We start from the raw sequence: 26,403 nt of genomic DNA on the forward strand, positions 1-26,403 counted from the left end.
TGAGTGATCTCACCCAGTGAATTTTAAAAACTGACCCTAGATCAGTAAGCTATTAGCCACTACTACTTGACTCATTGACTATATATGGATATAACAAGGCGTCGACCAATCATTTTGTCACGTTGTCCATAGGCCACGCCCACGGTCATTAAGTCGCTTTACGCCTGCATACTACATACATTTGGGTTTCTATACAGCCTAAGGAAGGACCGCGGTATTGGGAAGGTATGGTTTCTTTTTAATTTCGCAGGCCTTCCTTTTGGTTTGTTCAGGGCATTTCACTGCAGATTGTTTTGAAAACGAGGTACAGTGTAATGGACAGCTCACAAAGAAACATTTGTTGGAAGATAAGGCAGACAACTGTATTGAATCTGACAGCAGCAGCATCGCAAACCGTAAGTAAACTATTTCATAATGCTCTGTCTGTAAATTATGTTTTTGTGTGGATAATGTTTTTAAAACACAGCGGTTATACAGCTGATTTATAATAGAGCTCATATTTACATTTATATAGATCAGTGGATGATACTTTTACTGGAGCCACCCCATTAAAAGGATCATTTCAGACATGAGGGTTCAAAATAATAATGAGGTTTTGTTAACATTAAAGTGAACCTTAAGGAACATATTACAATAATTAAAAAAATGAGAGTTTGAAAGATGCGACTCTCATCAACCAATCAACAACGCGGGAGAGAGCAGACTGTTTTGAATATTAAATGAGAAGCTTTTGAAGCGTATGACTTAACGCGTCAGGCCCGATCACAGTAAGAACTGTAAGGGTTGTCAGGTAGGAATTAGGGCTGTCAGTTTAACACATTATTTTAATTAATTACAAAATTAATTAACGCATAAAAATAAAATTAACGCACCCGTTCCGCCCCCGGACCTGTACAGTAGACTGTTGACATAGGTGTGATGCAGGACAACAGTATAGTCCATAAATGCAGTTATGTGCCGCTGCATGAGTGTTTGTCTCATATTTATATCATATGATAAGCTATATCGAGTGCTGTTTTTGTGCAAAATGTGGTTTTATACAACATCTCAGTATATAAGAAGTTTGTGTTGTGTTATATTGCCTGTTTTGCTCAGTTTGCCTTTACAATTTTGAAATGAATCCACATTTTGAACGAATGGGGTGAACTAATCATTTAATGGCCCGTTCATAAACAGAGCCATTTATCTTATTCCTAAATGAATCAGCCGTTTGAACCAATCAAATTACTCACCTGAACACAATAATGCCTTTGAATGATTTTTTGTGGGCAATTTCTCAGCTAGATTTGTTGTCATTGATTAAATTATTTAATCGCCACACTGTGTAATTAATTAGACTACACATTTTAAACAATTGACAGCCCTAGTAGAAGTACTCCAAACTCGTTTGTCTTCAGTGACTTAATGCAGAGTTTGGCTGGTGTTACAAAGAGACCTTTAACGCATCAACAAATTATATTATTTACAACAGTAGAATATATAATAATATAGAACGACGAAAGCAATTGAAGTAACATAACACACAATAATAAAAATATAGAAAAAAAAACTAATGATAACGTAAAACTATTTAATAATATAAAAATTATCTAAGAAAGCCAGCATTGTAGAGAATTGGTAGTTACTGCATTACAGCTTCACTCATGGCAGAACTTCAGCTGTGTTGTTGTTGTGCTTGTTGTTACGTGCTTGTTGTACTATTCTTATGTTATTATTCTTTTTATTACACTTTTGTTGTGCCTGTTGTTGTTACTTGCTTGTTGCTTGTTATGCTTGTTGTTCTTGCTTGTTGTTTGCTGTCATTCTTACTTGCTTGTTGTTATTTGCTTATTTTTTCCCTTTTACTACACTTTTGTTGTGTCTGTTGTTGTTACTTGCTTGTTATTTTCTTATGTTATTTCTCGCGGGATCGCTGTCTTGGATGGTGATGTTGAGTGGTGACACTCTCACTCACCCTCGCTCAACTGAGTCACTCTTACCATAGCAAGACGCTGCTTTATATCTCTCACTGTCAGTGAAGATCAATAGTGAAGGCTCAGCTCGGTGGGTGACGGTTGGGGTCCAGTTCAGCTTCTCGTTGGAGTTGTTTTGCACTTTTGTTGTGCCTGTTGCATGCTTGTTGCTCTTGCTTGTTGTTTGTTGTTGTTGTTCTTACTTGCTTGTTGTTGTTGTTGCTGCTTGTTACTTGTTGTTATTTGCTTATTTTTTACTTGCTTGTTGTGTTTGCTGTTGTTCTTGCTTGTTATTTTTTTCTCTTTTGTTACACTTTTGTTGTGCCTGTTGTTCTTGCTTGTTGTTGTTGTTGTTCTTGCTTGTTATTTTTCCCTTTCTTGTTGTGCCGGTTGTTGTTCTTGCTTGTCGTTCTTGTTTGATGTTGTTGTTACTTGTTATTGGGTTGTTGTGCCTGTTGTTGTTGCTTGTTGTGCTTGTTGTTGTCACATGCTTGTTGCTTGTTGTACTGTTCTTATGTTATGTTTTCCCTTTTATTACACTTGTTGTGCCTGTTGTTGTTACTTGCTTGTTGTTGTTGTTACTTGCTTGTTGTTGTTCTTACTTGGTTATTACTTGTTATTTGCTTGTTATTTTTCCCTTTTATTAGACGTTTGTTGTGCTTGTTGTTCTTATTTGCTTGTTATTTTTCCCTTTTGTTAACTTTTGTTGTGCCTGTTGTTGTTACTTGCTTGTTGTTTGTTGTTGTTGTTGTTACTTGTTATTGGCTTGTTGTGCCTGTTGTTGTTGCTTGTTGTGCTTGTTGTTCTTACTTGCTTGTTATTTTTTCCCTTTTGTTAACTTTTGTTGTGCCTGTTGTTGTTGCTTGTTGCTTGTTGTACTGTTCTTATGTTATTTTTTTCCCTTTTATTAGACTTTTGTTGTGCCTGTTGTTGTTTTTGCTTGTTGTTTGTTGTTCTTACTTGCTTGTTGCTTGTTGTTATTTGCTTGTTATTTTTCCCTTTTAATACACTTTTGTTGTGCCTGTTGTTGTTACTTGCTTGTTGTTTGTTGTTGTTGTTTGTTACTTGTTTTTGGCTTGTTGCGCCTGTTGTTGTTGCTTGTTGTGCTTGTTGTTACGTGCTTGTTGCTTGTTGTACTGTTCTTATGTTATTTTTTTCCCTTTTATTAGACTTTTGTTGTGCCTGTTATTGTTGTTGCTTGTTGTTTGTTGTTCTTACTTGCTTGTTATTTTGTCCCTTTTGTTGTGTCTGTTGTTGTTACTTGCTTGTTGTTATTTTCTTATGTTATTTCTCGCGGGATCGCTGTCTTGGATGGTGATGTTGAGTGGTGACACTCTCACTCACCTTCGCTCAACTGAGTCACTCTTACCATAGCAAGACGCTGCTTTATATCTCTCACTGTCAGTGAAGATCAATAGTGAAGGCTCAGCTCGGTGGGTGACGGTTGGGGTCCAGTTCAGCTTCTCGTTGGAGTTGTTTTGCACTTTTGTTGTGCCTGTTGCTTCCTTGTTGCTCTTGCTTGTTGTTGTTCTTTCTTGCTTGTTGCTTGTTGTTCTTACTTGCTTGTTGTTGTTGTTGTTGCTGCTTGTTACTTGTTGTTATTTGCTTATTTTTTACTTGCTTGTTGTGTTTGCTGTTGTTCTTGCTTGTTATTTTTTTCTCTTTTGTTACACTTTTGTTGTGCCTGTTGTTCTTGCTTGTTGTTGTTGTTGTTGCTTGTTATTTTTCCCTTTCTTGTTGTGCCTGTTGTTGTTCTTGCTTGTTGTTCTTGTTTGTTGTTGTTGTTGTTGTTACTTGTTATTGGGTTGTTGTGCCTGTTGTTGTTGCTTGTTGTGCTTGTTGTTACGTGCTTGTTGCTTGTTGTACTGTTCTTATGTTATTTTTTCCCTTTTATTACACTTTGTTGTGCCTGTTGTTACTTGCTTGTTATGCTCGTTATTCTTACTTGCTTGTTGTTGTTGTTGTTACTTGCTTATTACTTGTTATTTGCTTGTTATTTTTCCCTTTTATTAGACGTTTGTTGTGCCTGTTGTTGTTACTTGCTTGTTACTTGTTGTGCTTGTTGTTCTTACTTGCTTGTTATTTTTTCCCTTTTGTTAACTTTTGTTGTGCCTGTTTTTGTTGCTTGTTGTGCTTGTTGTTACGTGCTTGTTGCTTGTTGTACTGTTCTTATGTTATTTTTTTCCCTTTTATTAGACTTTTGTTGTGCCTGTTGTTGTTTTTGCTTGTTGTTTGTTGTTCTTACTTGCTTGTTTCTTGTTGTTATTTGCTTGTTATTTTTCCCTTTTAATACACTTTTGTTGTGCCTGTTGTTGTTACTTGCTTGTTACTTGTTGTGCTTGTTGTTCTTACTTGCTTGTTATTTTTTCCCTTTTGTTAACTTTTGTTGTGCCTGTTTTTGTTGCTTGTTGTGCTTGTTGTTACGTGCTTGTTGCTTGTTGTACTGTTCTTATGTTATTTTTTTCCCTTTTATTAGACTTTTGTTGTGCCTGTTGTTGTTTTTGCTTGTTGTTTGTTGTTCTTACTTGCTTGTTTCTTGTTGTTATTTGCTTGTTATTTTTCCCTTTTAATACACTTTTGTTGTGCCTGTTGTTGTTTTTGCTTGTTGTTTGTTGTTCTTACTTGCTTGTTTCTTGTTGTTATTTGCTTGTTATTTTTCCCTTTTAATACACTTTTGTTGTGCCTGTTGTTGTTACTTGCTTGTTACTTGTTGTGTTTGTTGTTCTTGCTTGCTTGTTATTTTTTCCCTTTTGTTACACTTTTGTTGTGCCTTTTGTTGTTACTTGCTTGTTGTTTGTTACTTGTTATTGGCTTGTCGTGCTTGTTGTTACATGCTTGTTGCTTGTTGTACTGTTCTCATGTTATTTTTTTCCCTTTTATTAGACTTTTGTTGTGCCTGTTATTGTTGTTGCTTGTTGTTTGTTGTTCTTACTTGCTTGTTATTTTGTCCCTTTTGTTGTGTCTGTTGTTGTTACTTGCTTGTTGTTATTTTCTTATGTTATTTCTCGCGGGATCGCTGTCTTGGATGGTGATGTTGAGTGGTGACACTCTCACTCACCCTCGCTCAACTGAGTCACTCTTACCATAGCAAGACGCTGCTTTATATCTCTCACTGTCAGTGAAGATCAATAGTGAAGGCTCAGCTCGGTGGGTGACGGTTGGGGTCCAGTTCAGCTTCTCGTTGGAGTTGTTGTTGTTGTTACTTGCTTACACTTACACTTTCGTTGTGCCTGTTGTTGCTTGCATGTTGATCTTGCTTGTTGCTTGTTGTTTGTACTTGCTTGTTGTTGTTGTTGTTGTTGTTTGTTACTTGTTATTTGCTTGTTTTTTTCCCTTGCTTGTTGTGCTTGCTGTTGTTCTTACTTGCTTGTTGCTTGTTAATTTTTCCCTTTCGTTACACTTTTGTTGTGCCTGTTGTTCTTACTTGCTTGTTATTTCTTCCCTTTTGTTACACTTCTGTTGTGCCCATTGTTGTTACTTGTTTGTTGTGCTTGTTGTTCTTACTTGTTGTACTGTTCTTATGTTTTTTTTTTTTACTTTTATTACACTTTTGTTGTGCCTGTTGTTGTAACTTGCTTGTTATGCTTGTTGTTCTTACTTGCTTGATATTTTTTCCCCTTTTGTTACACTTGTTGTGCCTGTTGTTGTTGCTTGTTGCGTTTGTTGTTGTTATGTGCTTGTTGCTTGTTGTACTGTTCTTATGTTATTTTTTCCCTTTTATTAGACTTTTGTTGTGCCTGTTGTTGTCCTTGCTTGTTGTTTGTTGTTGTTGTTACTTGCTTGTTGCTTGTTGTTATTTGCTTGTTATTTTTTGTTGTTGTTGTTGTTACTTGCTTACGCTTACACTTTTGTTGTGCCTGTTGCTGTTGCTTGCTTGTTGCTCTTGCTTGCTTGTTACTTGTTTTTTCTCTTTTATTACACTTTTGTTGTGCTTGTTGTAGTTACTTGCTTGTTGTTGTTACTTGTTTGCTGTTGTTGTTGATACTTGCTTGTAACTTGTTATTTGCTTGTTATTTTTCCCTTTTATTAGACTTTTGTTGTGCCTGTTGTTGTTACTTGCTTGTTGTGCTTGTTGTTTGTTGTTGTTGTTGTTGTTACTTGTTATTGGCTTGTTGTACCTGTTGTTGTTGTTGCTAGTTGTGCTTGTTGTTCTTACGTGCTTGTTGTTTGTTGTACTAAATGTTATTTTTTTTCTCTTTTATTACACTTTTGTTGTGCTTGTTGTTTGTTGTTGTTGTTGTTACTTGTTATTGGCTTGTTGTGCCTGTTGTTGTTGCTTGTTGTGCTTGTTCTTGCTTGTTGTTTGTTGTCGTTCTTACTTGTTTGTTATTTTCTCCCTTTTATTACACTTTTGTTGTGTCTGTTGTTGTTACTTGCTTGTTGTTATTTTCTTATGTTATTTCTTGCGAGATCACTGTCTTGGATGGTGATGTTGAGTGGTGACACTCTCACTCACCCTCGCTCAACTGAGTCACTCTTACCATAGCAAGACGCTGCTTTATATCTCTCACTGTCAGTGAAGATCAATAGTGAAGGCTCAGCTCGGTGGGTGACGGTTGGGGTCCAGTTCAGCTTCTCGCGGGAGGCTGACACGTGTTCGGGAGGTGTTGTGCTGTGAAGAAGGTCAACACCTCCTGTGCCGTGTGTGTTACAGCTAAATACAGATGAAGAAGTCAAATAACAAGAATAATAATAATTATAAGAATAATAGAGAAAACTAAAATAATAATGATTAATTTAACAGTAGCACCAATAGATAGTTCATGTGTTGTCTGTGTTGTTTTTGTTTAATGTTTCTTTGTTTTGTGTCTTAACACATTGCTTTGTTTTTGTTTGTGTCTGCCTTGTGTTCCTCTGGTCCCACTTCTACCTTCCCTTGATCACACCCTCTTTTTAACCCTTGTCTTGTTTCATTAATTGTGCTCACCTGTGTTTGTTGATTTGTTTTGTGCTGTAGAGACAGTTACTGACTTGCTGCTCTGTATTTCAGTCTTGCCCTGTTCTTAGCTGTGATTGTATCCTTGTTGTAGTTTTTGCTCTTGATTTCTCTCTCTTTTTTTTTTGGTTTTGGGTTTTATATTTTCTTTAGTTGTTCATCAGTCTTGTTTCTAGTTTTGTATTCCCATTATTTCTTGGAATTGATACTTTAGCTATCCATTAGTCTTAGATATTTCCTTTACTTGTTTGTTTTGGTTGTAAAGTTTTACTTTATCTTTGTTATTTTTCCCCCTTTTATTACATGTTGTTGTTGTTGTGCTGCGTAGTGTTGTTTTGTGGTCTTGAGTGGTGCCTTGTGTGTTCTTGTGTGTTTGTGCTGTGTGTTTTCTCCAGTCCGGGTACCCATTCTTCGTACGTCGCTTATTACATCCAAAATCAAATGACACATCCAAGATGATATCATTGCGCTAATCATGATCTGGCTAATTTGGTTCTTCGAATGCACCTGTTGTTGATATTTGTTGGTTTAAAAGGGGCTATATATAGCTACTCAAAACCACGATCAGCAATGCAGCGAATGGCTGGTGGCAAGACAGCAACATAATGACATCGTATAATTAAAAAAGTTGTGATGAAAAACTTGACAAATTTCTTTTATAAGGGCTTTTGTAAGGAAACAACCAAGTGAACAAAACTACATCAACGTTATAATAGATCAATGAAATATACACTGTTTTTATTTATTTATTTATTTTTTACATGGTTTCCAATTATTTATATTTACAATTTCTAATATTTGATATTTAATATTTTTATTTCAATGTAATAATTAGCATTTCATTACATTTTATTTAATGCATGTCATGCGCTCTATCAAGCCACTCCCGTAATAGCTGTCATCACTCAAATTAATGCACAACTCTACATTATCTGTAAAGCATGTGTATAAGATTCTAATACATTTATAAAGTAATTATTTTATAATGAAAAAATCTTTTAATGAGTAAACCTGGTTGTGTCTATTATAGACTACACAGTAGTACTCTTGTAATAAAGTAGTAGTAGCTGGGACAGATTTTAAAGGGGTCATCGGATGCAAAGTTTACTTTTAAATGTTGTGTGAACATTAATGTGTGTATGTACACATCTACCCTATAATGATAAATATCCATGCAATGGTTTTTAATTAATCTGGCGTCACACCGACAGAGGCCGCTCCCATGATAGTTGATTGACATGAGCATCTTACCTCAGACCCGCCTTAAATCAGCTGTAACAGTCCCACCTCCACTGTTTCGATGACGGAGCAGGGATGTAAATTCCCTGTAATATCTCAGATTGAGCGATTGAGGTGTTGTGTTCCTGGATGTAATAATGAACATAGTGGTCGTCATTTACTCCCGACATCTGAGCTGCTGAAGATGCAGTGGATTACGTTTGTTTGTGAAGCCAATGCACCTCCCGACCTACATAAATGCGTCTATGTTCACGCAAATCATTCGTGATCCAGCTTCACCCACAGCAGAAGTGAGTATAAGAGTTTTTTTATGAATCTCTGCAATCACCTTTCCTAATAACGTGCTAGTTCGCAAGTTTAACGGCTAAACGTGGCTAAAGTAAACAGGCTCGTCACTCCACAGAGAGAAGAGAGGGGCGGGACGAGCGGAACTCATTAACATTTAAAGCAACCTCGAACAGGATGATTTTTGGAGAGCTCATTTTGACAGGTTAAAAAGAGTTTAACCAAAGTATGTTATGGACTCATAAGAATCATATCAACTTATGGAAAATGGTCATCCGATGACCCCTTTAAGTATCAATTCTTCTTAAAAAGATGCAGTCTAATCCATGAAATAAACCTGCTCCTGAGCAGGTTCAAGCTTACAGACCTGTTGCTATAACAGCAACTTTGGGATGAGCTTCGAAGAACCAAACAATCCAAGATTATGCCAAACTGTCAACAATCAAATCTAGCTAACTGAGTTAGCGACATACAAAGAACAGGCCCCTGCTCTTGTTGTTGTTGTTGTTGTTGTTGTTGTGCTTTTTCTTCTTGTCGTCTGTTCTCGTTATAGGAGATCGCTGGAGAGTTGAAGGAGAATATAAGAGATTGCTGGAGATTCAGAGGTGAGTATAGGAGATCGCGGGAGACTTGGAATGGAACAGGTAAGACTTTAAGATAGAATCATTTGAGGATCTATTACAGGCACAAGGAGCTGTCTGAGAGTCCATAGGGGTGTCCAGACAATGGGTCTTTCTCAAATGGAAGGATGCTTCCTTATAAGGCTGCATATCTAAGCTGCCACGTCTTTAAGCGCCATCAAAGGAAAAGTAATGGAAATTAGTAGAAAGTCTGTTAATATAACAATTTTCAATATAAAGGATTCTTCAAATTATAGTTCTAGTAGTACTTTCGTGCCATGACCACACAGGCAAAAATATTGATGACATAACCATGCGCACTTACTAGACCGTCTCATTCTAGCATTTAAAGGGGTCATCGGATGCTAAGTTCACTTTTTCATGTTGTTTGAACATTAATGTGTGTTGACAGTGTATGTACAAATCTACCCTATAATGATAAAAATCCATGCAGTGGTTTTTAATTAATCTGTAAAAATAATATCCCCTTTTTCAAATCGAGCCATTCTCGGATGCCTGTCGTTGTGCCGTCACACCCACAGAGGCCGCTCCCACGAGAGTTGATTGACATGAGCGTCTTACCTCAGACCAGCTGTCACAGTCCAGTAAACTTCCATGTTTTGATGCCAGAGCAGGGATGTAAGTTAGACAAGAATATCTCAGATTGAGCGATTGAGGTGTTGTGTTGCTGGATGTAATAATGAACATAGTGGTCGTCATTTACTCCCGACATCTGAGCCGCTGAAGATGCAGTAGATTACGTTTGTTTGTGAATGGAATGCACCTCCCGATCTACATATATTCATTTATGTTCACGCAAATCATTCATGATCCAGCTTCACTTACAGCAGAAGTGAGTATAAGCATTTTTTTTATGAATCTTTGTGATCACCTTTCCTTATAACGTGGTAGTTAGGAAGTTTAGCGGCTAAACGCGGCTTGATGCGGCTAATGTAAACAAGACCATCTTTCCAGAGAGAAGAGAGGGGCGGGGTGAGCAGAGCTCATTTGCATTTAAAGGAACAATCCCTTAAAATGAGATGATTTTTGCAGAGCTGATTTTGGCAAGGTTAAAAAGGGTGTTGTTTTACACAACCATTGAGAATTTTTAATCAAAGTATATTAGAGACTTTTCATTAAGACCTTAAAGAATCATATCAGCTTGTGGAAAATGGGCATCCGATGACCCCTTTAATGCTGAGAAAGACTGAACTAAGGACACATCCTCACTTAATAATCAGTGCTTATTTTCAAGTGCAAATGCACAGTGCTTACTTTTTTCCTGTGCATTAAATTACAGATGTAAACATACATATCAATTTGTGCCTTATTTTGTAATCTCACATAGCAGTATATTTTAGTGTAGTCTCAAGTGAAGCACGCAGCAGTAGCGTCATCCTGCCAGTGAGCGGCGCTGTGACAAACTCCTCTCGCTCTCTCACATCCGCCGCAAACATGGCAGACGAGTTGGATGTTGTTGACATCGAGGGAGATGAATGTGATGAAAGAGTCGGGTAGGATATTATATACTCATTTCCCGCTGTCTGAAGAATATTACGGACCTGTGCTTATATACATTTGAGTTAATGGATGAGCAGAAGTGAGACGGGAGCGATAGAAAAACGACTGGCATGATTAATATGAACTTCTCTAGTTACATGAACAGTTACACTATTTTAACATAAGCTTGAAAACGAGTTTAATGTGACTGTGGCGCTTCAGTTACCTCCTACAAAGATAGTACACACTATCTGTTAATTACTTAAATATATAGCATGATCCGTTCAGCAGTAACTGTATTGGCACATCACTCACATCAATTTATTTCACATCCCCTCTTTGCAGAAATGTTCCGGCTTCACTACAAAATAATAATAATGCAGACAATTATTAAAGAAAATAGTGTAATCCTTCAAAACAAACATATTGCATGTGCATTAATTTACTTTCAGTGGAAGCGTGTGTGGGGCAGGACTTTCTACACATAAAGGCCAATTTAAATAGCACACTTTTTTGTATAAAAGAGTCAGTAAAATAGCTTTAACAAAAATGTGCTTTTCAATCCTCTGTAGTCTTGTACTCCATAGTCTTTTTTTGTAAATTAATTACTGTAAACATTCTTTCTGAATTAGTATGTTTATTATGTGTGTGCTCTCTTAACAGGGACTTGAACAGTGCTGAGATTCTCCAGGATCAATACTTACAGTCTGCTTGGAAGACAAACAGCAGTATACTGGTAAAATAATGTGGAAGGGTCAGCTTACCCTAAAATGAAAACTGATGTCACTTTTTTTTTAACATTATATGTTAAGAGACTCTAAAATGGATATGATGTGTTTTTGTGTTTGTTCAGCCGTGGACTCTGGACAGCTCTATCAGCGATGAGAACAGACAGGCCATTGAAAGCATGCTGTTGGAAGAACAGTATCCTTTACTCTTCTCACAACACACTGATTATTTCTCATTTTGTTCATGTTTGGTTTTCACATCCCTAATGAACAATGGATGTGATCATTTATAGGTTGTTTGCACATGACGTCATTACTGTGGCGCGAAGTGCAGCTGGAGGGCAGGAAGTGATATTTCTCCATAGGAATCACTAGCAGAAACTCAAAAATGCCTATGTTTTGTGCTGTTTGTGGATGCTCAAATCAGTCAAACCGAGAAACCACAAAATATCTTTTATCATGTATGAAAATGTGCTGTTCATAAGGGCGGAAAGGCAAGAATTGACTGAAAAGCGCAGGAAAAGTGGCTTGTAAACCTCCGTCTGTGGTCAGGAGGAGAGTCGGATAATGCTCGTGTGTGCAAATGGTTAAGAAAAGATATAATAATATGTTAAGATATTAATAAAGAAATATATAAATATACACAGGGTGAGACAGTGAGAATTCACCTAATGCTAAACGCCACACGTAGACACAATGTAAGATATTATATTTGTAGTTCCGAGAGCGTCATTGATTATAACGCAACATTGTGACACTGCAATAAATTGAAGTGAGTGACAGCTTTTTAGTGACTACATGGAAGCGCTATTTGCTCGCTTTCTATAATCAGTTCGGAATTTGAATAAAAGTTTCGCTTTACGTGCTGCTAACAGGACCAATAGCCACAAAACCCTGCACATGCAGCGAACTTTCAGGAGTGAATGAAAAAGCAGAACGGATGAGATAGAGCAATGTCTGTACTGTACAAGAGAAACGTATAAACAGAAAATCACAACATATGTTGGATGTGATCCTTATGTTACGAAGAGGAGTGATTTTTCAACTAAATTGAAATAGCTGCCTCAGTTGCCTGTCATCGAGGCGGTGGAAATAAGCTATGTACCTAAACCTGATAGCAAACAAACTCTTTCGAAATTGATTCCCACATTTATATGAAGAATGCAGGATATATGTCACTCCTAAAACTACTGCTGTACAGGTTTTTTGGCCATTGGTCCTGTTAGCAGCATGTAAAGCAAAACTTTTTTTCAAATTCTTTATTTATTATACCCTAGAAAGCGAGCAAATAGCTCTTTCATATAGTCACTAAAAGGCTGTGACTCACTTCAATTTATCGCAATCTCACAAGGTTCAATTTTAATCAACTGCAAATATAATCTTATTTGCATTGTATGTACATGTGGCATTTAGCATTGAGTGAATTCTCACTGTCTCACCCTGTATCTATTTATATATTTCTTCATATCTTAATATTATTAATCTTTTATTAACCATTTGCACACACAAGCATTATCTGACTCTCCTCCTGACCGCAGACGCAGGTTTACAAGCCACTTTTCCCATTTTTTTTTTTTTAGAGAATTTCTTGCCTTTTCCTCCTTATGCAACAGCAGATGTTCATACACGATATGAAATAAAACTTCTCGATTTGACCGATTTCCATAAACAACTGAAAACATAGTCGTTTTGAGATTCTGCTATTGATTCCTATAGAGAAAAATCACTTCCTGCCCTCCAGCTGCATTTCGCGTGTCCTCAGAATCACGTGATTGCAAACAACCTATTGAATGCATGTGGTTGTTTTTCTTAATAAAGCAAGGTATTATTTTGCCAGTAAGAAAGCACCAAAGGTGGCATGGTCCAGTGAGAAGACTAAAGTCAAAAAGTGAGCTCCCTTCTTTTATCCCATTATGTTCATGAATATGTAAACACATACACAAACATTCAAAAGTTTTAATACTAATAATTAGGGCTGTGCAAATAATCGCATGCGATTATGATGCGCATCTCTTCAGTAATGCCGGTTCCGTGATTAGTCGTAAATTTCGATCACGTGCAGTCAGACGCATTCATTATGGAGCGGCACTCACTACAAAGAGCCGAAAGAGCCGAAATTCACTGACAAGCCGCGCAATATCGCATTCATTATCGCAGGCGATTATTTGCACAGCCCTACTAATAATCTAGCAAGAACACACAAAATTGTTAATAAATGACATTGTTACAGAAGCTTTCTATTTGAAATAAATGCTGAATTTGAGCTTTACTGTCAGTAATAAATGGCAGTTTAATATACATTAAAATGGAAAACTATTACTTCAATTGTAATCATTTTTCACAATATGTTTGTTTTGCTGTATTTTTATCAAAAAGCCTAAGGCCTTGGTGAGCATAAGAGGCTTCTTAAAAAAACATTAAAAAGTCTTACTGACCCCAAAGTTTTGAGTGTGTGTGTGTGTGTATAAGTACAGTAATTCATTCAGAATGTCTTTGTAGGGCATTGGTGAAGAGTTCTGGAGCACAAACTCGTTGGGTTGAAGAGGAGAAGGATCTGTTTGAGAAAGGACTGGTATGTTTTCTGAACACAAAGGAAACGGTGCTGTCTCTCTCTTAACAGAAATTTAGTTTTATTTTGTTTTTTGTTTTCTAGGCTCAGTTTGGCCGTAGGTGGACAAAGATTGCGAAACTAATTGGCACTAAGACAGTTCTACAGGTGAAGAGCTATGCTAAGCAGTACTTCAAAAATAAGGTATGACTTTAGCTCATTTCCACATTCCCATATGAAAATCATCCATACGCTTTTGGTTCAGATGTGTTTGGTGCTTTAAAAGTTGAGCCATTATATTCATATTTTTCCATCACTGATAAAAAAAAAATTCAGTCAAAGACAGACAATTATTGGTTAACGTGACCTCTGATATATATATATATATATATATATATATGTATGTATGTATGAAGAGTTCAGATGCAAAAGCCCCTTAATCCATCTGATGTCTTTCTTTAAAAAATGCATTTCTATCAGGCTCAGATGTATAGGTTTCTATGTAAGTACCGGTGCTTCTGATTGGGCTGAGGCTGGTATTTTAACAAGTTTGAATAAAAGTATATATATATTATATGAAATAACGTTTAAATATATTGCCACCTCTTAATCATATTGTCTTAAGGTCATACTACTTAACATTTGACAACTTGAACTAATTTGACATATTGTGATATTTAGATAATATTTTTGATTGTAATATACTTTGTAAATATTTTTTAAGAGATTTTTTTATCTCTACCATTATGCCCTTTTTGTCACATGGCGTCCTGAATGTGGGTTTATACAATTATGATTTGATGAATAATACATGCATAGATATAAAAACAAAAAAAAGTAATAATAGTAATAAAAAATTTATATTGTGAAATATGATTACAATTTAAACTGTTTTCTATTGTAATATTTTTAATGTCTGATTGATGGAAAAAATTTGCTGCTCAAAAAAATTATTAACAATGTTAAAAACAGTTATACTTCTTAATATTTTTTGGAAACCACAATCTTTTTTTCAGGATTCTTTGAATAGAAAGTTAAAAGAAAATCGTTTAATTAAAAATGGAAATCATTTGTACATGTCTTTAATATCACTTTAAATCAATTTACTGTGTCCTTGCTATTCATTTCTGTAAAAAAAATCTTGTTTTTCAACAAGCATGATCAAAAAGATCAATATCAATATGATATATCAATATTAATTCAGAAAAACATGTTGATATGTTTATACCTCATTGTATGTACAAAATGTATTCTTATTTTTTGAACATTGTAAAACTTTTTTTTTCCTTCTGTCTGAACTTTAGTCTAAAACAGACACACCTGCCGAAGTGCCCTCCTCTAATGTGACTTTAGACACCACGTTGGTCTCCTCGATCCAGCCTCATGTCTCAGCCCTGACCAATGCTGTGCGCATCGAGCAGCTTTCTGACGATGAAGATGTTGACATCACTGATGACTTCAGTGATGATGGGCTACAGTCTGAAAACCAGCCAGAGCCCCCAGGCTCCCCAGATTGTGACCACAAAGAAGAGCTCAGTCCAATTCCCCCTCCATCAGACATACTTTCAAACCTTCTATCTGAATCAGAAAGCACAGCTGCAGATGGACCCACTGATCCAGACTCAAATGAAAATGCTGGCATCACTTATGTTGGGATTGATCCAGAACTGGAGGAAGAAAGTGGGACCTACTTTTCTAAATCAGGCAGCCCAGGCAAACACAGCCTCTCTGAGGAAGAGAGCAGCACTGAAAGAGCAGGTACCTCGACATCACTAGCAATTTATTTAATCTCTGCAGTGTTTCCCCTGCCATTATATTAGGGGAAGGTAGCCGCTGCCCCCCTTTAAGGTCATGTAAACTTTCTATATAGCACCAGATCACAACAGACGTCATTTATACCTTGTTCTTTTATTAAAAAACGAAATAGCCTTATGTTATTTATCTTATTTACACAACAGCATGTCAATTCTGTCTCTAACGTTACGTGGTCACGCGTCTACAATTTCTCCTCCGCTAAAACCCGGACGGGATCGCCGAGTCCATTCATAAAAACGGAATTTACTCTATAGTGTGGGATGCCACAGAATTCCTCAATTTTTGGTTTAGTAAATCAAAAGTAGGTCTCTCACTTAATTCGAATCGCGATATAGACTAGTGTCTGTGAATATTAAAACGCAACAAGACGGTTTAAATATAAATCGTCCATGTTCCGCTTGGCTCTGTAGAATGAATGGCGGAGATGTGGTTTTGTTTACTACACAAAGAATGAAGCACACGTGGTGATTTTCGGCCTCTGCGTCTCATTATATGACGACATAAACGCATGAACTTAATCTCCAGAACTGCTGTACCGTTTCATTTGAGAAAATTAGCATCATATCATAGTGTATACACACAAAAACTAACCGGCAACCTGTCCAAATAAAAGTACGGTTTAACATGTAACAGAAATGTATTAGTCTTGTATTACTTTTGTACAGTAGGTGTTTAAATATTTCTCTTTCTGGCAAATTTAATTAAACAATTAAATGCAGAAATTATAATAATAACAGAAATAACAGAAAAACTGGCAACAAATAAAAAGGTTTAATTTTCATTTCATTAAAAATAAATAAATATTTAATGCCTGTATTTGATTATCAGAAAAACACAAGAATTTCTGAAAAAAAAAAGAAAGAAAAAGATTGTAGGGCCCTATTGTTCAAAATGTTGAAATAAATGTTTTTGTTATTACACAGAGAGTAATGTACTTAAAAAAAAAAAAAAGGCACCGTACCGTACCCCCGCCCCCCAAACATGGAATCCTAGGGGAAACACTGCTCTGTAACTGTATCAGACCATTAGCAGAATTATGGGTAATGTATTCTTGTACTCCAGATAAGACTGAATCAGGTGAAGGTCCTGAGGAAGAGGGAGATGAATACCAAGAGGAGGAGGAGGAGCTCAGAGCTCCAGAACAGGAGGTGGTATTGGACTTAAATACCATCACAGATGAGGAGAAGCAAGCCATCTCAGAATTCTTTGAGGGGCGTCCATCGAAAACCCCAGAGAGATATCTAAAAATTCGCAATTACATCCTGGACCAGTGGTGAGACATTCTTCTGTGCACTTTTTTTCGAGTTTTTACGTACATTTACTGTCATAGTACAGATAGTGAACATGGTACTGTTTTAAAAAACATAAAAAATGACATATAATATTTTTGAATATGAATTTGAGTCCTTTGATGAATAGATTTTTTTTTTATTTTTTTTTATCTTAAATACTTGCTGTCATTTGTCATCAATTTAAAATATTCTTGCTGAATAAAAGTATTCATTTCTTTCAAAAGAAAAATCTTACTGACCTTAAACTTTTGAACTGCTTATACTTGTTAAAAACTCAATCTTTTCTTGAAAATGAACTCTGATGTCTGTTCAGGGGCAGAAGTAAACCTAAGTACCTGAACAAGACATCAGTGCGTCCAGGCTTGAAGAATTGTGGGGATGTCAACTGCATCGGTCGTATACACACCTACCTGGAGCTCATTGGAGCTATTAACTTCAACTGCGGTAATGCTTATTGCTTAGTCGTTTTTCTCTCTTTTTTTCTTCTTGTTTTCATTACGTACAGTTTCCCTCCTTAAACTTTCTTTCTGTCTCCCTTCCTCTGCAGATCAGGCGATCTATAATCGTCCGCGGCTGGTTGATCGCTCTCGGCTAAAGGAAAACAAAGACAGTCTGGAGGCGTATCATCTGGCCCAGAGACTGCAATCTATGGTGAGAAAGAGTCACAGCTCACTCTTACAGTTCTCATCATCATTATCTGTAGATGATTATCCATTAGCGGAGCTGTTTTCATTTGTCTGCTCATTTAATGATTGTTCTAATGTATTTGGTGGTGTGTGTGGTGTTCGCAGCGCACAAGGAAGCGGCGCATTCGGGACATGTGGGGAAATTGGTGTGATGCTAAAGATCTAGAGGGTCAGACGTATGAGGTATAGAAACTCTAAATTTGCAGTTCTTCTTAGAATTAAAATATAATCTACAGAGAACTGCTTCAGTTTCTGTTAATGGCCTGATATGATTAAAATCTATTTTTAAGATTGACATAAAAATTATGAAATGATTTTTGTTTACATCATTGTGATTAAAGACAAAATTAAAATCTTTACACTTTATATATATTTTAAAATGATATAATATATATATTTTATGCCTTTTCATTGAAAGAAAATATATTTTTTTATACTTTCTCATTGTTGAGCCTTGATTTATGCGAGTTGTTTGTCATCCAGCATCTGAGCGCAGAAGAGCTGGCCATCAGAAGAGAGGAGATGAAGAAGAAAGGACCAAAACCATCTAAACTATCCAAACAGAGAGGGTAAACACACACTCACTTACAAAACTGAAGACTTTAACTTCTAGATATGAACATCTTAGTAGCTAGTAGTTTGTTTAATGATCTTGTTTATGGGCGTTTGTTATTGACAAATCTGGATTCTTTTCTTGACTTTGTCCTCTGCAGCTCTTTTGACCCATTCCAGCTCATTCCATGCAAAGCTTTTGGAGAGGAGACAGAGGTAATTATTATTATTATTATTATTTATTTTAATAATGTCTGATCTATCTTTTAATATATAAAAACTTGATTTCAGTTTATCTTGAGTACAGTTATTCTAAAAATATGATTAAAAAAACTCACCCTTAAGACTGGAATACAAATTTTAAAAACTAGCTTTCATACACCTGCTGACTTTGTAAATGGTTATAGATAAAAACTGGGCATCATTAGTTGGCTGGCTATGACTTAGCCTAACTGTCTACAATCTGGAGAAGCCTGGTTGACTTATCCAGGTTGTAAAGCTGGGCAAAAGTCACATAGTGTATTCCAGCCTTTACGTCAGGGGTGCTCAACCCTGGCCCTGGAGATCGGCTTTCCTGCAGAATTCAGCTCCAACCCTGACCAAACACACCTGAACTAGCTAATTAGGATCTCAAGGAGCACTTGATAATTACAGACAGGTGGGTTTGATTAGGGTTGGAACTAAACACTGCAGGAAAGTCGATCTCCAGGAACAGGGTTGGGCACCCCTGCTTTACGTAAATTAACACAGTAGCACAACTACTTCCGGGGTTACTCGGGAGTTTCCGGTTAGCGTTCAGCGCATCTACATACAGACAGTTTCTCATGAGAATGCAGATTATTACTACATTTTAGGGCTGGCATTTCTTTAAAAAAAAACAAAAAACAAAACAGTTAATCATATTCTCTTTGTTAACATGAATCATATTCAACCTGCTGAAATGTTACTATAAATATATTTCACTTCGGTATGTGCATTCTGAATAATAAATGAATATATTTCCCCACTAACCTGCCGCATTCTCACGAACGGTATTTTTCTTTTACTGATCATATTTCATACCTAATGAATGCACAGTTTTAAATGCATTTGACTGATAAACACCCTTATGAAAATGGTTTTACTATAGTAAAAGTGCCATGTTTTTCCCATTTTTACCGTTTGTATAACAACACTTTTACTACAAATAGCCTACCATCATTAAACTATGGACAATGTAGTAAAACCTGAGTTAATTTGTGGTTATATGGTTTAACTTCAATTGCATTCTTTGCTTTTATTTATAGTAAAACCATGGCTTAATTTGTGTGCGTTGGTGCTCTTATTCCAAGCCCATACTGCTTAGTCCATTGTTTAAAATGTATGTGCGGTAACTGCACTATTTAACAAAGTTAAACATTTAAATAGTTTTTAACAGTAACACGTTGACAGTGCGACTATTGAATACTCATATTTTGGCATTAGACTACATACAGTGAAATGATGACAGAATATGACACGGAATAGTGACTAAAATATTTAATACAGATAAATAAAGGTTCATTATGATCTTATTCATCAGATCTCACAAAGTGCAGGGTCGAGATTAGGCCACTATAGAGCACTGACACCCTGTGGTGAACAATCACTTATGATTACCAGCCACCGCTTTCTCAGATCGGTTTATGTTGGATTAAAACTTCACGTTCCGTTGAGTTTGGAAAAATCTGTACTCAGTAATCATCAGAATATGTCTTCTCCTGTCTCTGAAAATTTTGAGAATTTGAAATCATCTCGCAAAATCTCATTTTATTAGGCGTTTAAGTCATCTAGATGATTACAGCGCATTGAAAATGTACATAACCGGAAATAACTGAGCCGTAAGATTTCAAAACGGGAGGGAATTTTCCTTGAAACAATTCAAGGGTGAAGTGCCACCTAAATGCCTGTGTTTGCCAGTTCTACTGTAATTCCTCTTTATAATGTATGTGTTCATCAGGGTTATTTGTAGTCAACTAAAGTTAAACTTTTTTTTTTTTTTTTTTTTTTAATAAGTTAGTTACTTGAAATAAAATAATCGTAAACTGAAACAAAATACATTATAAAAACAAAATTACTTTTATTTAATCAGAAAATATAATGGACATTTTAAAAAAGGTTTCCCCCAAAATAATTTTAGAATTTATATGATATAGTAAGACTATATAATTGTTATTGCTATTATTGTTGTTATTGTTATGATTGTTATTTTAGTTTTTTTAGCATGTTGAATTTTTAAAACAAAATTTTAATTATATGTTAAATTATTGTAAATATTATACTATTTATTATACTTTTTATTAATGATATTGAGTAATGCAAATTGAATTGTTTTTGACATGAACCTAGCAATTGCTGCTGATATGGCATTAAATCATAAATGAATAAATTCTAAAAAACATAATAAAACTTATTTTATTTCATATAGTTGCCAGATTATTTTATTTCAACTTGTTTTCATTTGTTCATTTTCATTTAGTTTAATGTGATATACTAAAAGACTAAAAATAAAACTACAGTACAACTAAATAAAATCTATATTGACAAAAAAAATCCTAAAACTTAATTTAAATAAATTTAAAATAGAAAATAGAAACAGGGAAATGAAACACTAATAATAAAATCTGCACTACCAGTCAAGTTTTTGAACAGTAAGATTTTACTGTTTTTTTTTTTTTTTTGAAAGAAGTCTTTTCTGCTCACCAAGCCTGCATTTATCTGATCCAAAAGTAGAGCAAAAACAGTAAAATTTGAAAACATTTTTACTATTTAAAATAACTGTTTTCTATTTGAATATATTTTAAAATGTAATTTATTCCTGTGATTTCAAAGTTGAATTTTTAGCATCATGACTACTTCAGAAAGCATTCGGATATTCTGATTTGCTGCTCAAAAAAACTGTTTTAAACTTTGATAGTAATAATAAAAAAATGTTTCTTCAACAGCAAATCAGCATATTAGAATGGTTTCTGAAGGATCATGTGATACTGAAGGCTATCACATGAGTAATGATGCTGACATTTTTTTTTTTTTTTTTTTTTTTTTTTTTTTTTAAATATATTCAAATAGACTGGTAGTGTATAATAGTATTTCAATGATAATAAAATAACACCGTAGTTTATTTCATTGTATAGAAATGAATTTCATCAGACTTATTTTGTCTGTCTCTTCTTCTTGTCTCAGGAACCATACAGAGTGATAGTTTGTGCTGAGGCTCTTGTTGTCATGGATATAGTAAGTATGACGCATTTGTTTCCAGATGTAGTTAATCTCAGATTTTAGTATTATTATTATTTTTTGTTATTATGTTGTACTAATAGTCAGATCCTTTCCCAGCATGCTCATGTGTCTATGGGAGAGGTGATTGGCCTTTTAGGTGGAACGTATGAAGAAGAAGAGAAGGTGTTAAAGGTCGGTCAGCTTATGGACTCATTCAACTGAGTCTGTTTATTGCAGTCAGTTAAATTATTTTTTCTTTGTTATTTTGGTGTGTAATGTGGTGATGTTTGTGCAGATCTGCGCAGCTGAGCCATGTAACAGCCTGAGCACAGGTCTGCAGTGTGAGATGGACCCCGTCTCTCAGACTCAGGCATCAGAGCTGCTCGGGGTCAAAGGTCACAGTGTGGTGGGTTGGTACCACTCTCATCCAGCCTTCGACCCCAACCCCTCTCTTAGAGACATTGACACTCAGGCCAAATACCAGGTGACACATCATTGTATTGTATTGTACTCTGCGCTGTCATTTTTTACATATCTCATCCCCTCTGTTTTTACGGCAGAGTTATTTCTCTCGAGGAGGTGCTCCATTCATCGGGATGATTGTCAGCCCGTATAACTCAAGCAACCCGTCTCCCCTGTCTCAGACCACCTGTCTGCTGGTACAGGAGGAGACCGGACCCTCCGGACCTCAGAGTATGTCACAGCATGACACTATCATGCCTTCACTTATAAATCACTTACAGCAGCTTTAACATGTATTATACTAGGTTATCTGTGTTGTGTAAATGTTTAATGTCTTTGTGGTAAGTACTAGAGTCATGACTGTTAAAGAATACATGAACAGAGATGTAAATAATAAAAGAGGCCCAGCAACAGCTACAGTACGGCTGAATTTAAATCAGTTTGTGTGGTTTGTGTTTTAGGGTTTCCATACCGCTTTAACATGCAGCATTCATCTGAGCTTCCTGATTGGTCAGAAGTGATGAGAAGAGCAGAATGGGTGGTGTTCAAGTACAGACTGTCTCATGGGTGAGCTGCATGTTTTATATATGGGCAGCATTGTCTTTGGCTGGAAAAGGGAAGCAAGAATACATGAAAATATGAATATAAAACACTACGCATTATTCACATTTTCATAAACTAGCCTCAAATAATATTATATTAATAAAAAAATATATTTAATATATAACATTGTATATTAGTATTTGAAGAGTTTGGTTTCAGACGCTATAAATCCATTTTGATTCATTTTGAGTAAAAATGTGTTTTCTTTACCAAGAAAGTGGCTAGATGAAAACCACTATTTTCTGTTTCGAACTTTCACATAGCATCTTTAGATTATACTAACATTAAAAATTTAAATCCAGATTTTAATTTTCAGAGATTTATTATTAAAACTGATTATTTTCTCCCCAAAATGCAATAAATCCATCAGGGCTCTATGCTTTTCTTTTTATAAGCACTTGTGCTTCCAACTTAAAAAATTTAGGAGCACAGTCAAAATTTCAGGAGCACCTTCTAATCAATAATCAAAAAATCTGATAAAAAATTATCCTTCCCATTACGAGGTGATATTTGACTCCTTAAAGTGAATTAGAGGGGAATTTTGTTTTTAACTTAATTTTTTTTTTTGATGATGCCATCTTTTATGTCAATTTTTTTTATATATATATATTTTATAAGCTTTTTTAAATGTCTAATTAAAACAACAGAATAAGAATAAGTTACCAATCAAATGAAATCATTATTAACAAAATTAATTTGTACTACAGAGGTGGCACAGAAGTACACAAAAGTGGTTTGTAGGCGTATTTGCATGTTTAATGAGGCTCAGAGGTGGCATCAAATTCATAAATTAATGTTGAAATTAATGTTTTAAGTACAAAATTTTGAATGATTTAAATAAATGAAAAGAAGATACTTAAATTAAACTAAAACTGCCAGTAGGTGGCGGTTTTAATTACTGAATCATATCATTCATTTGATTCCTTCGAACGGCTGATTAATTCAGGAATAAAGCAAGTGACTGTCTTTATGAATGGGTAATTGATTCATTGACTCACTAGATCCGTTTAAAAAAGGCACGTTCATTCATAAAGGAAACACAACTGTGTTTGAATAAAGAAAAAAAAAATTCTTTTTTTTTTTAGACCATTTTGAGAAGTTAAAGACTATGTAAACTGTCGTTCAAAAGTTTGATCTTTTTAAAGAATTCTCTTATGCTCATCAAGGCTGCATTTATTTGATCAAAAATACAGAAAAACAGTAATATTGTGAAATATTATTACAGTTTAAAATAGTGGTTGTCTATTTGAATACATTTTAAAATATAATTTATTCCTGTGAATCAGCCATTACTCCAGTCTTTAGTGTCACATGATCCTTCAGAAATTCTAATATGCTGATTTATTAATATTATTATCAGTGTTGGAAACAGTTGTGCTGCTTAATTATTTATTTATTTATTTATTTATTTTATTATAATACAAATTTACTGACCACAAACTTTTAAATGGTAGTTTTTATTGATACAAAAGATTTCTAATTTAAATAAATGCTGTCCTTTTTATCTTTTTATTTATTAAAGAATCCTGAAAAAATAATCACAGGTTCTGAAAAATATTGAGCAGCACAACTGTTTCAATATTGATAATAAATCAGCATATTAGAATGATTTGTGAACGATCATGTGACACTGAGGACTGGGGTAATGATGCTGAAAATTCAGCTTTGCATGACAGGAATAAATTGTATTTTAAAATATATTCAAATAGAAAACCATAATTTTAAACTCTAATAATAATTCACATTTTTTTCTGAATTTTTGATCAAATAAATTCATCCTTGATGAGCAGAAGAAACTTCTTTAAAAAAACATTGAAAATCTTACTGATCCCAAACTTTTGAACGGCAGTGTACATGTGACATTAAAAAAATTTGTAATGTTACAAAAGATTTATTTTTCAAGAAAATGCTGTTCTTTTCAACTTATTAATTAAAGAAATACTGAAAAAAGCACAACTGTTTTCAATAAATAGTAAGAAATCCTCTTCTTGAGCAGTTAAATTGTAAAAACAGTTTTAAATTGTAATAATAGTATTGTTTTTACTATTATTGCTTTTAGCTTGCTTGCGGCTGACAAATGGTGATTATATTTCATTCCTTTTTCAGGAGTGTACCAATGGACAGGCTCTTCCGCAGAGATTCTTCTTTAACCTGTCTAGAAAAGGTAACATGTCTCATATCTAGTTTTGACATCACATTCCTCCCAGTGTATATTGCACATGAAAATTGCAAGAGATTTCAATTGCTTGACTATGTACAAACAAGGTCATATTTACAAGTTCCCATACTGAACACACTAGATGATGACATGAGGTACTTGATAGCAAGCAAACCAGATAGCCACAAAAATGTAATACTAATACTAATGGTTTACAGTGAATAAATGAATATTTATATGCATTTAACTGACATGTTAGTTGAGCTCTTATAACTAATTACAGTTTTAGAATGATTGAAATTTGAAAATTATGTTTTGTCTGTCTGTAGATGCTTACGTCAATCCGGAAGACTTTAGAGCAGGTCTCAGAGGTTGACACAGAGACTTTCCTGGTACAGATAGAAACCTTGTTCAATACACATTTTCTTCCTGAAACTGGCTCTTCCTCCTCTCATCTTCAAGAAACAGTAACGCAGCCTCAGTTACTGTCATTCATCTCCTCTGAGCCAATCAACAGCAGCCATGCCACGGATGAGACGTGTGTTACTGAGTCCGACAGCCCAGATGAATTGTACACTACTAACCCTGTCAACCACCATAAAAACTGTAGTGAAGAAGAGGACGCACCTGTTACACAATCTATGAGTGCAGAAACTGTGTAAATAATAATAAATATAACAATCTGAATGGAAAAACGTAGCATAAAGAAACCTGCTACTACAGAGGACAAATTTATCATTCATACATTGCACAAAATTGTGTGTAACATTGCATTCATGTAGGTTTTTATAATGTAAACTTTATGATATAGTTTCATAAAAGTTGAGTTTAAACAAAGCTCTATTTAAAAAATAAAATTTTAAACATAATCTTGTCTTTTTGTAGTTTGACATTTCGTAATTCAGTTTGTTCATTAAAATGTTGTGACCGTTTATAAATAAAAGTATTATGAAAAAGATGAACTGAATTTGGAGTAAGGCACAATTTGAGTAAAAGCTAAATGTTAAAGAACTTTGACATAACTGACTACTTTTTCCTGTTTAATTTAATTTACATTTCATACATATCACTTATATCCCTGGTGAAAAAACCAGCACATGCTGGTAGGTATGTTTTGATGCTGGTTTAAGCTGGTCCTTTGCTGGTTCATGCTGGTCCTTGACCAGCAACATGACCAGCAAAAGACCATTTTAAACCAGCTAAGGACCAGCATAAACCAGCTAAGGACCAGCATAAACCAGCAAAGGACCATCTTAAACCAGCTAAGGACCAGCATAAACCAGCAAAGGACCATCTTAAACCAGCTAAGGACCAGCTTAAACCAGCTAAGGACCAGCATAAACCAGCTAAGGACCATCTTAAACCAGCTAAGGACCAGCTTAAACCAGCTAAGGACCAGCATAAACCAGCAAAGGACCAGCATAAACCAGCAAAGGACCATCTTAAACCAGCTAAGGACCATCTTAAACCAGCTAAGGACCAGCATAAGACCATCTTAAACCAGATAAGGACCATCTTAAACCAGCTAAGGACCAGCAAAAGACCAGCTTAAACCAGCTAAGGACCAGCAAAGAACCATCTTAAACCAGCTAAGGACCAGCATAAACCAGCTAAGGACCAGCATAAACCAGCAAAGGACCATCTTAAACCAGCTAAAGACCAGCATAAACCAGCAAAGGACCATCTTAAACCAGCATAAACCAGCAAAGGACCATCTTAAACCAGCTAAGGACCAGCATAAACCAGCAAAGGACCATCTTAAACCAGCTAAAGACCAGCATAAACCAGCA

The 26,403-nt window shown here is 35.2% G+C and overlaps 1 protein-coding gene across 3 annotated transcripts; it reads left to right on the forward strand.

The window, feature by feature from the left end:
• Positions 1-204: 204 nt before the first annotated feature.
• mysm1 (Myb-like, SWIRM and MPN domains 1) lies at positions 205-25,611 on the forward strand. 3 transcript variants are annotated; one of them, XM_051138850.1, is made up of 23 exons: positions 205-225; positions 305-395; positions 8,966-9,056; positions 10,381-10,546; positions 11,196-11,268; positions 11,386-11,456; positions 13,083-13,148; positions 13,760-13,832; positions 13,914-14,012; positions 15,113-15,566; positions 16,686-16,896; positions 17,229-17,359; positions 17,463-17,566; positions 17,707-17,784; positions 18,085-18,170; positions 18,315-18,369; positions 21,355-21,405; positions 21,508-21,582; positions 21,686-21,874; positions 21,951-22,083; positions 22,314-22,419; positions 24,562-24,619; positions 24,943-25,611. In XM_051138850.1, the coding sequence occupies exons 2-23, from the start codon at positions 315-317 to the stop codon at positions 25,273-25,275; spliced, it is 2,784 nt and encodes a 927-aa protein (XP_050994807.1). In that variant the 5' UTR covers positions 205-225; positions 305-314; the 3' UTR covers positions 25,276-25,611. The 3 variants fall into 3 exon arrangements, with proteins under 3 accessions (XP_050994807.1, XP_050994808.1, XP_050994810.1); XM_051138851.1 differs by having other exon boundaries at positions 221-395; positions 8,966-9,017; positions 10,384-10,546; positions 24,943-25,610; XM_051138853.1 differs by lacking the exons at positions 205-225; positions 305-395 and having other exon boundaries at positions 8,962-9,056; positions 10,394-10,546; positions 24,943-25,607.
• The last annotated feature ends 792 nt before the right edge of the window (positions 25,612-26,403 follow it).

The sequence above is a fragment of the Labeo rohita genome, chromosome 20 (genome assembly GCF_022985175.1).
Source record: "Labeo rohita strain BAU-BD-2019 chromosome 20, IGBB_LRoh.1.0, whole genome shotgun sequence".
NCBI classification, from domain to species: Eukaryota; Metazoa; Chordata; class Actinopteri; order Cypriniformes; family Cyprinidae; genus Labeo; species Labeo rohita.

Excerpts from the sequence above, each read along its gene's own strand:
- mysm1 (XM_051138850.1), top strand. The coding sequence starts at position 315 with ATGGACAGCTCACAAAGAAACATTTGTTGGAAGATAAGGCAGACAACT. Across the intron at positions 18,370-21,354 it reads CTTTTGGAGAGGAGACAGAG|GAACCATACAGAGTGATAGT; the intron begins GTAATTATTATT and ends TTCTTGTCTCAG. Across the intron at positions 21,875-21,950 it reads ACACTCAGGCCAAATACCAG|AGTTATTTCTCTCGAGGAGG; the intron begins GTGACACATCAT and ends TTTTTACGGCAG.